The 14,946-nt window shown below is 41.9% G+C and overlaps 1 protein-coding gene across 1 annotated transcript in view; it reads left to right on the plus strand.

Moving 5' to 3' along the window:
* The first annotated feature begins 5,202 nt into the window (after positions 1-5,202).
* Positions 5,203-14,946, plus strand: part of Ddx1 (DEAD-box helicase 1) — a 28,602-nt gene continuing 18,858 nt past the window's right edge. Inside the window, exons 1-10 of the mRNA XM_052745881.1 lie at positions 5,203-5,325; positions 7,852-7,903; positions 8,178-8,241; positions 8,910-8,939; positions 9,898-9,994; positions 11,480-11,527; positions 12,888-12,971; positions 13,168-13,251; positions 13,763-13,839; positions 14,447-14,519. Coding sequence (XP_052601841.1) covers positions 5,310-5,325; positions 7,852-7,903; positions 8,178-8,241; positions 8,910-8,939; positions 9,898-9,994; positions 11,480-11,527; positions 12,888-12,971; positions 13,168-13,251; positions 13,763-13,839; positions 14,447-14,519 — 625 coding nt within the window. The 5' untranslated portion in view covers positions 5,203-5,309. The remainder of the gene's footprint in view (positions 5,326-7,851; positions 7,904-8,177; positions 8,242-8,909; positions 8,940-9,897; positions 9,995-11,479; positions 11,528-12,887; positions 12,972-13,167; positions 13,252-13,762; positions 13,840-14,446; positions 14,520-14,946) is intronic.

Raw genomic sequence — 14,946 nt, forward strand, 5'->3', positions numbered from 1 at the left:
TAAGCATTTTTACCTAATGAACCCTCTCCCCAACCCTCTCTGGAATTTTTTCAATAGATTCATTATACAACTTTCCAAATGATGAGTTTTCTTAGTATGTTGTGAAGCCGACGAAAGAAAAGTTTACGTGGTTTAACAAATGGAGAGATTTTTCAAGCCACAAGAGGTCTTGAGGGGTCTTTGAGATGACTTAGCTTGTAAAGGTGTTTGCTGCCAAGTCTGACAACCTGAGTTCAATTCCCAGGACCTACTTAATGGAAAGAAAGAACCTCCCCTGCATGTTCTCCTCTGATCTACACACACAGGGCATAGCATGCCCTCCCATAACAAGTGCATAAACCAGTGCTTTAAAATGAATAATTAAAATAAAAAAGAGATCTCTCCAGGTAGGCACACCTGGACTGGTAGCTTAACTCATCATCATCATGAAGATCTAGTCTTCTTTTGTATTCAGCCTTACTGAGTGTGTTTATTTTATCTTCTGTGTCATGTCAGTGTTTCGGGAGGAAAAGAATAAATTCCCAGATTGTCATCTTTTGTGAAGCATTCATGGAAGGCCCAGTCTGGAACTACATTAACCTCTTCAAGCAGAACTGGGTCTCAAGACTCTGTTTGTACAAAGGGGTCTTGGGGGATGTCTTGTTTTGCTTTTTGATTTTTGGTTTTATTTGTTTGTTTTGTTACTGTTGTCTCCCTTTCCATTCTCTATAGTGAAGGAAGAGAAATTGGAAGAGGAGAACACTATTATGGTTTAAATGTAGCTCCACCAAATTCAGGCGTCATCAACATGATGGTCCTAAGAGGCAGAACTTTCAGAAGGTGAATATAGTCTTCCCTCATGACTGTGATAAAGGCCTTCTAAAAGAGGTTTCATGCAGCACTGGGCTTTGCCCTTCCATCTTCTGTCATGTAAGGATACACCATTCCACCACTATAGAGTGCAGTATTCAAAATGCCATCTCTCAAGGTGACAGTGAATCCTCACCAATGGACAAACATACCAACATGTGGATCTTGGATTTCTCAACCTAAAGAACAGTGGGGATCAAGCTTTTTGTTTCTTAACTAATGGAAAATGTCTCCATTAGTCAAACTATTTAAACTTTTTCTTTTTTATTGTCAGCTGCCCCACATATTAAAAAAATCATCATTTTGGAAGCTGTATTTTGTTATTGCAATATAAACAAACTAACATAGACTTTTCATGGTTTGTGGTGGCCAAGCTAAGGGGTTTTGCAAGGTCCGATCTCTATGCACTGCCCTGAATATATGAAGGCCATTTTTCTTATGCTAGCCTTTGCAAAAACCATCTGTCCTGTTGTGGAGCATAGCTTACTCAACAAATATTTAACACAGTCTGGCTGATGTGTGATGATACAGTAAAATTCTGTATCATGATTAATGCATCCGGAAAGACCCAATTACATAAGCCATGAGTTTATTATGAGGCCATAGAAGTAAATGCTGGGGACAAAACTACATTTGGAGCTTGGATAGTCCAGTGGAATGTCTTTCTTGTTGACCTGCCACTTGGAACTGTTGGAATTCCTGGCCACTCCCCCAGCTACATGACCGTGCATTTGCTGGCAAGACGCTTAGTCATTCCAGGGCCTTATGTCCTACATAATCCATGCACTGTATGGTCATGTAATTTGCACGCATTGTGATCACGTAATCTATGTGCATGCATGGCATAGCTGTATAAGACTATATACACATGTGCGGGGGAATCCATAAAAAGTGGGTCACAGACTCCCCTCCCCTCTCTCTCCCTGCACAATCTTCAATAGGCCTAAGCACATCCTCTCTGTTCCCCTTCCCCTAATAAACTCTTATAGTGGGTTTTGTTGTGCCTAGTGGCTTTTCTCACACAATAAACAGCTCCACTTAATCACCAATACAGCACAGCATAATAATCAACACGAAGCACCTGTGATGCCTGTCCTTTTGCTAACTAGGTCTGTGGGATCAACAGTTTCTAGAAATCTCCTTCTATAGACACATGTAATCAGCATTTCCTTTGTAGATTGGACCAATAAGACACTGGTTCTTTGTTTTCTGGTCTCTGGTCCTTTGTTTGCCTGGTACATCTCTGCCTGGTTCCAGGCACACACACACACACACACACACACACACACACACACACACACACACACACTTATAATTAGAACAGTATATTACATGAGCTCATATAAAATATTATCAATTACCTTTAAATATAGTCTATGTGTTTTTCTTTTCTTAAATTAAAAAATATATTATTGTTGTATGTGTGCATGCATGCCACAGAACATGTGTGGAGGAGAGAGTACAACCTTGTGGAGCCCATTCTCTGCTCCTACTTCTGACTGATTTTCCTGCTGAGCTGTCTCACTGACCCTCTGAGGCTCATTTCTTTCCCTGACCTAAATGAAATCCTTGGCCTACTTCTAAAGCTTTTCTGGTCCTTTTCAACAAATTGAAGGTGTTTGGTTACTTTAATCACAAAGCCCAAGCTCTGACCCTAACAACTTTGGTAACAAAGAGTTCTTCTTTCCCTCAAAGGGCCTATCTTGGCAATTCTTCTACTGCTGTCCTGAGAGTGTGACTCTTTTTGGGTGGTGTCCCTGCTTCCATGGGATGGTGTGGAAACAACCTGGGTCCTTGAGGGTTTATCTGATGAATTATTCAGCCTCTGTGGACAATTCATTTTAAATACATTCCCTTTGACGGTCACTTCCCATAGGTCCAATTGGCCTTTGGTGGGAAAAGTCATGTTTTTTCCACAGTTATTGAAGATACAATTTGTTCTCCCAACCGCCCTCACTTTTCTTCTGTCTTACTACAGGACTCAAACTCCTGAGATTAAAGGTTCTCTGAATGGAACCCTGGAAAATGCTTTTTCCTTTGAGAGAGAAAACACAACAGGACATCAACGGCTCCTTTGTAGAAAAATACTGTCGATTGCCTATGGTATTACTGTTCTGTGCTCTGATAAAATGCCATGACCAAAGGTAATTTAAGGAAGAGAGAGTATATTTGGCTTGTAGGTCCAGATGACTCAGAGTCCATGATAGAGGGGTGGAGGCATGGCAGCAAGTTACAGGCATGGTGGCAGGAATAGGAAGTCATGAGTTCACAACTGCAAGCACAAAGCAGAGGGAGAATTACAAGTGGCACAAGGCTTTTAATTTCGGAAGCCTGTCTTCAACACAGTTGTAGAACCTAAACATCCCCCAAGCAGTGCCACCAACTGGGAACCACATGTTCAAAGACACACATCAGTGAAGAGATTTCTCCTCCATACCACCACACCTCTTAATACTTTCAAGGATTTAGGGCGAGTGCGAGCTAAAGGCACAATCACCAAGTTTCAGATTCTGCATTGGCACATGGCACAATATGTGACCTTGTACTTCTCTTTGGTCCATGGGCATATCTGATGTATGCTCACAATGGTTGCATTACCTAAGTCTCAGGAGTATCATTTCCGTAGAGTATGTAAAAATACAAAATATGATGTGAGTAGTGGCCTCTTGGAGCCTGAAGCTGCAGGCCTGAATGGATTATCCATTGCCTTTGGAGCTTCAGGTGAATCCTGCTCCATGTAATAGTGATAATAAGAACAACACATCCGTTATTAACATGTGCTATTTACTCTTCTAAGAGCTTTGTGTCAGGTTCCAAAGAAACCCGGGACAAATGGCTAACTGGGTGACTGTTAGCATATCAAAGCACATGATAGTCTCTGGGTTTACTCAGTCCCTGTGGCTCCTCTCTGCTCTTCTCACCCCTGCCCCATAACCTAAACTTCTACAGCCCAGGGGCTTTGCTTCCTTTCCCCTAGCTTCAGATTCCTATTAAACCTGCCATCTCAGCCATGCACTCTCTTGGTTCTCTCTCTCTCTCTCTCTCTCTCTCTCTCTCTCTCTCTCTCTCTCTCTCTCTCTCTCGCAGTTCTCTTGTTCTCTCTTTCCCTCTTGGTCTTCTTAGTTCCCTTGGCTCTCTCTTGGTCCCTCTCTTCCCCTTCTCTCTTCTCTTCCTCTCTTGCTCTCCCTGTCTCTCTCCTCTCATGTTCAGTCGACTGGCCATGTTCAGTCCACTATTTTTTCTCTCTCTCTGCTCTGAACTTACCTGTCTATCATGATTTATCCATTCACGTTAGTATTCATCTCTGTTTTACAGATGAATGACCTGGAGCTCAGAGAAGTTGTACGATTTCAAGATTACACAGCTATCCTGTGGCAGGGCTAGAATTCAAACCCAGTGTGTCTGGCTCTCAAACCTGTGCTTCCAAGTCCTAAGTTGCCTAAAGGTTGCCTATGTCTCCTGGATTTCTGGGACAGAAAGCACAGAATGATCCCCGGAAATAGTCAGATCCCAGGTTGCAATTTAGTAGTAGTTCTGTGGCATTACATAACCTATTAACTTTTTCCAAATCTTAGATGAATACCTGAAGATTCTAACACACATAGTACGGGGAGAAGCCATCATTCCTTTACGGACTCATCTCTCTGAAAAGAAAGGGACTTAAAATAGTTTGGAAGACAAGCCTGAAATTATCAACTCTACGTTGAACACGGTTAAAGGAAGGAAAGGAAACCTACACCACTAGTTTTTCTATTTAAAATATTTAATAAGTCCTATGGGTGACAGACATTCACTAGTCCTGATTGGCTGGGCAATAAATTCAATGCCTTCTCCAGTCATCCTTGTGAGATAGCCTGGCTCTTTGTCTGAGGATCGTGGCCGTGTGTGTGTGTGTGTGTGTGTGTGTGTGTGTGTGTGTGTGTGTGTGTGTGTGTGTGTGTGTGTGTGTGTTTTGGTTTGGTTTGATTTGGTTTTTCGAGAACGGGTTTCTCTGTGTTCTTTGCGAGTTTCCAGAAATTCACTCTGTAGCCCAGGCTGGCTTCGAACTCACAGAGATCCACGTGCCTCTGCCTCCCGGGTGCTGGGATTAAAGGCGTGTGCCACCACCGGCCGGCTTTATCGAGGAAAAATGATGTCAACAGCACACATCTTCCCTTAGGTACATCGTAACTCTAAAGGTGGCTAATAATGACTAGCTCTGGCTATTGGGGAAACTAAAGTACCGCAGCACCAGGTGAGCAGCCAGGAGGGTCTTTTCTTTCTCGGAACCTTTGTCCTGGGTCCGCGTCCCCGCCCGGAGGGTCTTTTCTTTCTCGGAACCTTTGTCCTGGGTCCGCGTCCCCGCCCGGAGTGGGAACACCGAAGGGAGCGGACCGGAAGCTCGCTCCGCCGCAGCCCCGGCCGGTCTGCAAGGAGGGAGGGAGGGACGGAGCGAGTGAGCGGCGGGGGAGTGCGCGAAGATGGCGGCCTTCTCCGGTGCGTGGCGGGAAGCTGAGGGGTTGTGAGCGGCTCGCCTCGGCCCACGGGGAGCTGGTGGGGAGTACCGGTGCGGCGGTGGCGTGGGTGGGGTGGCGGGAGACCCGAGAGATGCTTCCCTCCGGGGACCCGCGCTGTCGGGCCGGGGCAGCCGGCTCAGGCCGGGCTTTTTCCCGCGGGCGCTACCCGGGAATCTTCGCCAAGCAGCTTTTCCTTCCTCCGTTCTTCCTTCGGCCTCGTGGCCGCCCGCCAACTCCCGACCGTGGCGTCTGCCCTGGCGGAGCCCGGCCTCCTGCCTCTTTGACGTGGCAGTGACTGCTGAAGAACCTTTGCTGCCCCACGACACATCTGGTCTTGGCCAGGCCAAGCAGCCAGCCGCTAGCGTGGGGGAAGGGGATTTAGAGGGAAAGGATGATTGGCCTGTTTGGGGTCCTCCTCCACACCCAAGCCTTTCCAAGAATAAAACTACCAAGAATACATCTAATCATTTGTTCAGCGGCACACTGTGAGAGTTCACGTTGAATGTCAAAAACTAAAGGAAAAGATTTTTTTGTTTCCCCCATGGACACACTAACCATAACTTGAGAATTAGTTACAGGATTTGGGATGGGGTGTGGAACCCACCAGCTGATATTTCTTACCTTCTCCATCAACCTTTCTTCATGCACCCACAGTTTTACAAAGTTCCAACCAGCCTTAAATATAGTAAATATGATTCATATATGTGTGTGTACATATATACATTTATATTTGTGTATATATGTCTAGCAATAAATTAGACATGATATCTTTTCATGCTATTAACCTGTTTAAGTGACATTTTACTATTATTTGCTTTTTCCATTTTCTCCTGTAAGAGTATCAGGAATTCCAAATCTCAGGCCACAGGGAAAAGCATTTCTGTTAAAGTCACGTCTCCTAAGAGGAATGCTCTCATGTTAACACAGTTTTAGACCTGAAAAATGTCAGGAAGCTGTAGGTCGTTTTATAGGCACACATCTTTGGGAGAAATGCCCAAATTTCAGGACAAAAAGTAAAATTAAAGAATTTGAACATGTACCTGTTTCCCTCAACAGGTTTGCTGTTACACTACACAAAGACAAGGTTTCTGTAGAAAATATGCCCGGCACATGACCAGGATCTGGCAAAAAACGGTCTAGAATTGGCTACAAGCAATCCATAGTTGCTGCTTGTAACTGTCTTGCAAGCAGCTTGAGCTTGCAGCATAGTATATTTAAGGCCATCACTTTCTTTTTAATTTATAATTAGGAGACAGAACAGGACTAGACCCTGGGGCGTAGTTGTTAGGCGGGTCAGTTTAGTTGTTCATCTTTAGGACTTAGTTTATATGTGGAAGGGGAGGTTAAGTAATCTACCTAACTGTAACTGTTTTCACTTGACAAATGATGAAATCACAACACTCAGGAACTGCCTACTCTGTCCATTTATGACTGGCCTTTATGCAAAATTATTTAAATAGACAATTAGCATACCAGATCTTCACCTGGTAATTCCCATTGTTCAAGTTTTCTGCACTGGCAACCCTCCCTCCCATCAATTAATCAGAATTTGTTTTTTATGTTAAAAATACAAACAATTTTTGTTTCTCAAACTTGAAGAAATGAGTTCCTCCTTAAAGCAGTGTCGTTACTGTGAAAATACTTTCACACTCCTTGTGCTGTGCAGTATAATGGTGGCTGAGAGGCTATATAACCTTAAGAAGGACCCCAGTATCAGGGTTGAGTAGAGTGTAATAGACTCTGAAACATGTGACCAAACGTCACTCCTGTATTTGGGAGTCTCTGATTTATTTAAACTTCTCAAGTTTTCTATTGAAACAGTATTGGTATGTAGTTATAAGGTACAATGTGAAGCTTTGATCCTGAAGTATGCTTCATAATAGTCAACTCAGAGTAAATAACATGATCATTACCTTAAACTTGTCAAATCTCTATAGTAAGGACAGTAAAAAAAAAAAAACCTCTCTTCTAGTCTGAGACACACAGTGCCTTATGAACACAATTTTGATTATGGCTGCCACGAAATGTGGGCTGTTCCTTTTCCTTAGCTCCTAGAAGGTATTCAGATGGTCTTGGCCAGGACATAGAACTGCTACATTATCACCCGGTGAAACTGGAGATGCAGGGCTAGCAGCCTGCCTGTCAGATCTTTACTCCTTCATTAGGAGCGAAGCAAGCACTGGCAGCTGCCATGTGCTAATGGTACTGTGCCAGTGGTATCACAGTATTACCTCACATTTTCCCATACCCCTGCCAGGTAGGTACGAAAAGTCCCATTTTCTGCAGAGAAAATAGATTTATAGTTTTGTCCCGAGGTCTTGTTCTTGAAAACAAGACCTTGGATTGAACTCAGATCTGTCTCCAAAACTCAATGCTCTCAGCAATACTATACAGAAGTCCAATATAGGGACCAAACTTCAAAGCCTTTCCCCAGTTCTCTGAAAGCAACTTTAAGAGACTATAATTTGTTAATAGTTTGGTTATTAAAATGATGTTTTGTTTTCAGAGATGGGTGTCATGCCTGAGATTGCACAAGCGGTGGAAGAGATGGATTGGCTGTAAGTATATAGAACTCACAGGCGTTTGTGACAAGTATCTTTTCAAGTGTTATTTCTATCAAATTTACTTCCCTCTAGTTGCATAAGTGAAATTCAGTTCATAGTGATTCTTTCCATCATAGAATGTTCCTTCAAACTTTTAATTCTAGCTGGGAAAAAAAAATGATTGGATTGCCACATACAATTTCTTTTAGGTTGATTTAGCGTGACTTGAGTAACCTAGGTGATTCTCTATTTTTAACTAACTACAGTTCTTCAAATGTGATTCTTTTAGTCTACCAACTGATATCCAGGCAGAATCTATCCCATTGATCCTAGGAGGAGGTGACGTACTTATGGTATGTTTATTAATAAGGTGGTTGGTGGTTTGGGGCACACATGTTCTGGGGCTCTTCAACACACTTTAAGAAATCTCAGAAGCTTAAGACTGGAATTGTTTTACCAAATTAATTTTGTTCATTGACCAGGATTTGTAACACATATACTCTGGTCAGCGTATTCTATAGAAGCTGTAGGGATAAGCTTGGGGTGATTTTTCAGTTTTTATTGTAGGAGAATGGTGGGCGGTAGCATAAAATATATAGCTGGGATGGTGCTATCACTTGCAATACAATGAGAAATACGCATTTAGTCAGATTGAATTCTTTCTCAAGTTAAATCATTTGTACATTTGCTGGCAGTGGGAAGTATAAAAAGTTGCTAAGTCGGTACAAGTTAGAATTACGGTTTTGTGAATACCAATTGTACAGCAGGTTGTAGTATAGATCTGTAGGGCTAGATACTCTTGGGATACCCCAATAATTAGATTAAAATGACAAGGGCTTCAGTTGGGTGTGAGTAATGGGAAAGGAAAGAGGAAGACAGATTCTTAATGATGTGGGAGAGGTGACCTGATTGACAAGAAATAAAGTTAGCTAGTCAAGTGTTACAAGATTTCTACATGGTATTTTGCTAAATTTATCTCTTAATTCACAATTTAAACTACTGTTAATTTCTCCCCATTCAGGCAGCAGAAACAGGAAGTGGAAAAACTGGTGTAAGTAATATATTTAAATTTAATTAAAACCTGATTTTAGAGTGTTTTTGAACAGTATATATATTGTAATATTTAATTAAAACAGTCCCCCCCAATATGTAAGAAATGATGGTTTGCCATTGTCTTAATTAGAGTTACTGTTGCTGTGAAGAAACACCATGAGCAAAAACAACTTGGGAAGGAAAGGGCTTCTGTATCCTAAATCGCAGTCCATTGAGGGAAACCAGGGCAGGAACTCAGACCTGGCAGATCCTGGAGGCCGGAGTTGACGCAGAGGTCACGGAGGAGCTCCTCGTGGCTCGCTCGGCCTGCTCTCTTACAGCACCCAGGACCACCGTCTCAGGGTGGCACCACTCACAATGGGCTGGGCCCTCCCATATCACTAATTAAGAAAATGCCCCATGGGTCTGCCTACAACCTGATCTGCTTATGGAGGCAATTTCTCAACTGAGATTCCCTCCCTTTAATGACTGTAGCTTATTTCAGGTTGACATGAAACTAGCCAGCACAACCATTCAGAGTAATGTTTCTCTTGTTGGCAAATTGTGAAGGTCTGTGAAGAGTATGGTTTTAAGAATGTAGCTTGAAAGAGGCCTTACAGAAAGAGGCATGGATTCTGTAATATTTACAGGCAATTCAGAAGTTTAATGCTCTTAAAATAAAAAGATTGCATCCAGAAAATGTGTCTGCTTTTGACCTATACTAGAGAAGCAGTGTGAGCAGATGGCATTTGTGTGGTTTGCTTTATGTTCATATTGAAGTTAGTCATTGTGTGTTCCAGGACATCAGCTGGCTTGTGTCTGTCAACCCTTGATTATCTGATTGGCATTTAGGTTTGGGTAAATGAAATAAGAGCAGTCCTCTGGATAGTTTCTAATGTGCATGCATAGCCTTGGCCAATATCCTGACTACTATCATCAGTAGCTGACTGCTAACATAGAACTCGTCTCTCTGACAGGCGTTTAGTATTCCAGTTATCCAGATCGTGTATGAGACCCTGAAAGACCAACAGGAAGGAAAGAAGGGGAAAACAACTATTAAAACTGGTGCTTCAGGTAATTATGATATCGCTATTTTCTCTTCTTGTAAATTAGTCAGTCTCCTGTTGGCTGGTTTAAGTTTGGGGTATGCATTTAGTTGCCCATGTCTACAGCACACACACAGCATTGCAGTGTTGTGTCCAGGAAACAAGGGTAACAAGTGACATTACGACCTAACTAGTGAACCGTCCATCCTAAAATACGAGTAGTACTTCTTTTGAGAACACACTGCTTTTGGAAATTACCTTCAGTTGTTTTTTTGTTTCCCCATCCGTATGTAACTGTCTGCCTAAGACTAAGGATGAACTGGTATATTGTACAGAGTGCTGTTTGTCTTCCTTCCATGGAGGCTGACCCTCTTAGTCTACTGTGAATAATCTCACCTTCATTTCATCATCTCTGCTTCTGTTACACTTTAACAAATATATGTATTTGTTATATATTTTGAAGTAACTTGTTTTATGTTACAAAACAGAATTGTGGAAAATAGCAAGTTTAAGTTGAGTGAACTTGGCATATCAACTTTTTCCTTTTGATATGAAAATAATAATGTCACAGAGGATGAACTGATTTCGTAAGTGAACTGTGTGATGGACAATGACTATAACCACACTGTTGGCCTATTTTAAAACAGTTTCAGAACTTTTGTCAGCCACATGCCATCACCTATGAAAGACGATGGTAGTCAGGAATGCTTCTGAAGTGGCTGGGCAGGAGTAGGATGGGTCTAAAACTCAGGTCTGATGAGGACGCCCAGACCTGGATTTACAGGCATGACGGACAAGGGAGATGACAGCCGATGCCTAAAGAAATGGAGAAAGAAAATGATTTCCCTGGGGAGCAGGCCCGGAACGGCTTACATGCAATGTGCAGGGTCTCTGAACTTCAGGTTAGCCGACCAGAGAGCGCCCTAAGGAAGACGTTCATAGTATTTAAACTGGATAGGTAGCTCTTGATCAGACATGATCGAGAAAGGATTTCCGCCTTGGACGGGAAGGTGGGCTAAAGCATGTAGGGTCTCTTTAGTTACTGTAATTTTTTTATTATTCATGGGCTATTAAGATAGTTTAGAAAAGGAAAAATACCAATCATATAAAAGTGGGAAGAAAAATCACAGCCGGACTTCACAATTTCATACTGAATTAAAATAAAGGACTGGCCGAGGAGGTCATTTATTTCCTTTGTGTTTAAGGTGGAGTTGTTTTGTTACCTAAACTTCATTTTATCAGTGACAAAGATCAGTGTCCTGTGTGCGAAGTGCACTGAACCAAGGAGGAAGACCAGGCGATAGTCCCAAATGGGCCTTGTCATTGACACCTTTCGATTTTCAGGGTTAGTTCTGTCGTTAATAAAAACAGCTGCATATATATATGTGTAAATTACAAATGATGTGCAGAACCTTGTTGAGTCAAAGGCAGTAATAAATAAAATATAAACTTTTCATAGAGCTATATATTTCATATGGTTATAGCTCACTTTTTCTTATATTAATTTGTTTAGTGCTCAACAAATGGCAGATGAACCCATATGACAGAGGGTCTGCTTTTGGTAAGTAGATACATTTTACCTACTCATTGTGTAAAAGTGTTGTGCATGATATAATTACCAGAGACTAGAATATAGTCACTAAAGATAAACAGTATAGTGCTGAACTAGAAGTAGACGGCAAAATATAATGGAAGTAAATCCTGGTGTATATGACAACTTAATGTGCACAAAAAGTGTCGTATTATAGTATTGTATTTTGGTGGGGAAAAGAGAGATTTATATAGTAAGAGATGCTGGTGCCATTGGTGATCCATCTGGAGCAAGAGGAAATTGGCTTCTACATATCATAACTAGAAATAAGTTTCACATATACTTGAGATTTAAATTATATGTATGTGCTTGTGCATATATACATATATAAAAATGTGAGTGTAGATGCATACATACAGTTTAGCATGTATAATTTAGTACAAGAAAAACTTTACTAATTCAAATAGGAGACTTAGAAATAATAAAAGAAAAGATAGAATGTTTGTATTAGTTATTGTTTTATTATTTTAATTAGCACATTAATTGTATAAACTAGTAGGACTCAATGGGATTTCCCTTTGTGAAGACGTTGTGTTCTAATTTCAAGCATCTGTCTACCTTTCTCCTCTTGGTCCCTTTCTTGAACTCTTGCCTCTCCTGCCTCTCTCTCTCCCAAGTGCTGGGTTGCCTGCAGTTCACTAGAGACCCTTTTACAAAGGTTTATAATACTCATTATCCCATGAGTAAGAACCTAACAGTTTTGAAAAGTGAGGTAGGATGTTTGATGAAGTGGTATTGTACAAGTTTGTTCTTTACCAGGTACTGACTGACTTAGAAACATGAATGGGGCAAAAGATACAGCTTCTTCCCAGTATAGACAAGGACTAACTCTTTTATTTACTAATCTGTCTGACTCTGGTGTGTAATGTAAAACCTCATCTCTTAGAGCCCCCAGTAACACACACTGGGTGTTTATGTGCTTCTTACTAAATACTCAGGGCAGCAAATTGTGATGAATGGGTTCCATGGCATCTCGTAGTACTCTTGTCCTCACAGCCTAGAGAATGGCTGTCTAAGCATGTGTGTTGGCCGTGAGGCTGTTATTTCAGGCAAACACTGTAGGGGTTGAGCTCATCTTTCTGGGATTCATTGTGGGAATTCTTATCCTAATGGTAAGAGTCTAGAACCTAGTGACCAGCATAGCCCAGGAGATGCAGGGGTAAAGAGGAAGCATTGCTATCATCTAGGAATCAGCAAGTCTTAAACTCTTTCAACACTCTGACAAGTGAAACTATTATTGATGAGACTGACTGGTTATAATTTGATTTCATGATGACGGTTTGTACGGCCTGTACTGATGTCTGTTTCTGTGTGCTTTTCTCACATCTAGCAATTGGGTCAGACGGCCTGTGTTGTCAGAGCAGAGAAGTGAAGGAGTGGCATGGGTGCAGAGCGACCAAAGGCTTGCTGAAAGGTATTTGAGCAGCATTCCTGACTGTAAGCACGCGAATTTCCCTTCGGCGCTTTAAAGCAACGATCTGAACAGTCTTAGTGGTACAGAAAGACCCATTCTTCCGTCACATACAAATGTAGCTCAGAAGCAGTGGGAGCTGGTAAATGGGGCATATGTGTGCAGTTTGTGTAAATCTCGTGGAATTTGACCCTTCCAGGGAAACACTACTATGAGGTATCCTGTCATGACCAGGGGCTGTGCAGAGTTGGGTGGTCTACCATGCAGGCCTCCTTAGACCTCGGTAAGTGTTTCTGCAGTAACTGAACTGCTTTATATTTATTCATTGTTAACATAGTATTGTTTGGGAGACAAATTAATATAGACTTCACTGTATTAGGGTTTAATTTTATGGACACAAAAAATATTTATCTGTACCTTACTCGGTTCCAGAAAAGACTTGACGTAAGTTACTGCTTCCTGTTAGCACCCCCACCCCATGTTCTGTCAATGTGGAGTCAGGGAGAGTGAGTGAAGATCAGGCTCAAGTTAGCGTGCTTGAAACCCACACTGCTGCAAAAACACTTGAGTTATTGTGAGTTTGTTAGTGACCAAAGCCAAGAGTGAGGCAGTCGCTTGTGTCTGTAGTGTTGTACATTCTGCATCGGCTGGAAACGCCCCAGATGACGCCGGACTCAGAAACAGGGAAACGTGTCTGTGGTGTCTCTCAGACTGCATGGGTAAAAGCACTTCTTCCACAGGACTCGTAATTCTCCTTGTAAGCTCAGACCTCTAATAAACTCTTTAAAATCTAGGTACTGACAAGTTTGGATTTGGCTTCGGAGGAACAGGAAAGAAATCCCATAATAAACAGTTTGATAATTATGGAGAGGTAAGCGGCGATGCTATTTGTTGAAACAGTGTTTGTAAGTCTTCCTGCATTCTTGATCACTTATGACATGATTGAGATAGTTCAGGTTTGGACTTAAAAAAGAAATTTATTTATTTAAGACTAAATAAATAGATAGTACTTAAAATTTTATTTTAAGTCTGTCCAAAGTATGTTATGTCTTTTCCTCATTCTGACATTGGATCTTATCTGTTATTTTCATTTCTTAGTTTGATTATGAAGACTTTAAGTATAGTTCTCTGAGCCTAAATCCATAGCAGTAATCTTTAATATCATGTTGATTCTGATAAGCCTGTCAGATATGTCTACTTGAGATATGATGATATATACTGTTTTTGATGGTTTATTGTTTTAGACAAAATCTTACTCTGTCACCTGGGTGCCTGGTGGTCCTTCTGCTCAGCCTTTGCAGTGCTGGGATTACAGGAATGACCGCCATCCTGTCTGTGACAGTCATTTTGATGCCCTCCTTACCATTAGAGAACTTCTTGTGAAACCCCAGTGTGCTTTGGATGCTGTTGTCTGCGGCTGCTAACCTCACTTCAGGTCTTGCTTTCCGTTAATAACATTTCACTTTCTGGGTTCTCAGGAATTCACCATGCACGATACCATTGGATGCTACTTAGATATTGATAAAGGGCATGTGAAGTTCTCCAAGAATGGTAAGTGCTCTGGATCTTACTAGTGAGAAAAAACGTGATTCTTGTTCTTGAGTTCTCTTCTTCAGTCCTCCACCCGATTCACCTTTTCATTTCAGTGGTTTGTTGAGTGCTGTGTGCGTTGTGCACTAGTGAGTGATAAGTCACAAGCGGAGGTGGAGCTGACGAAGATTAGCTCTGCGGTGCTTTCACACTGATGAGGAGAGGCAGACATCCACTGTTTACAGATCAAACGTTAGGTGGGAAGGAGAGGAAGAGCAGGGCTGTGTGGGGCTATGTGCTTTTCCATAGGGTGCTTAGAGAAGGCTCTGCTGATGAGAAGACATTTAAAAGGGCGTCAGTTGGGTGGGGTTGTGCTGGGAACTGAAGAGCGTTTCAGGCAGAGGGAAGAGCCAAGGGAAAGTTCTGGAGTGGAAGTGTCCACCCTGCC

This window comes from Peromyscus californicus, unplaced genomic scaffold, assembly GCF_007827085.1.
Source record: "Peromyscus californicus insignis strain IS unplaced genomic scaffold, ASM782708v3 Scaffold_1__1_contigs__length_55948999, whole genome shotgun sequence".
In the NCBI taxonomy this organism is placed as follows: Eukaryota; Metazoa; Chordata; class Mammalia; order Rodentia; family Cricetidae; genus Peromyscus; species Peromyscus californicus.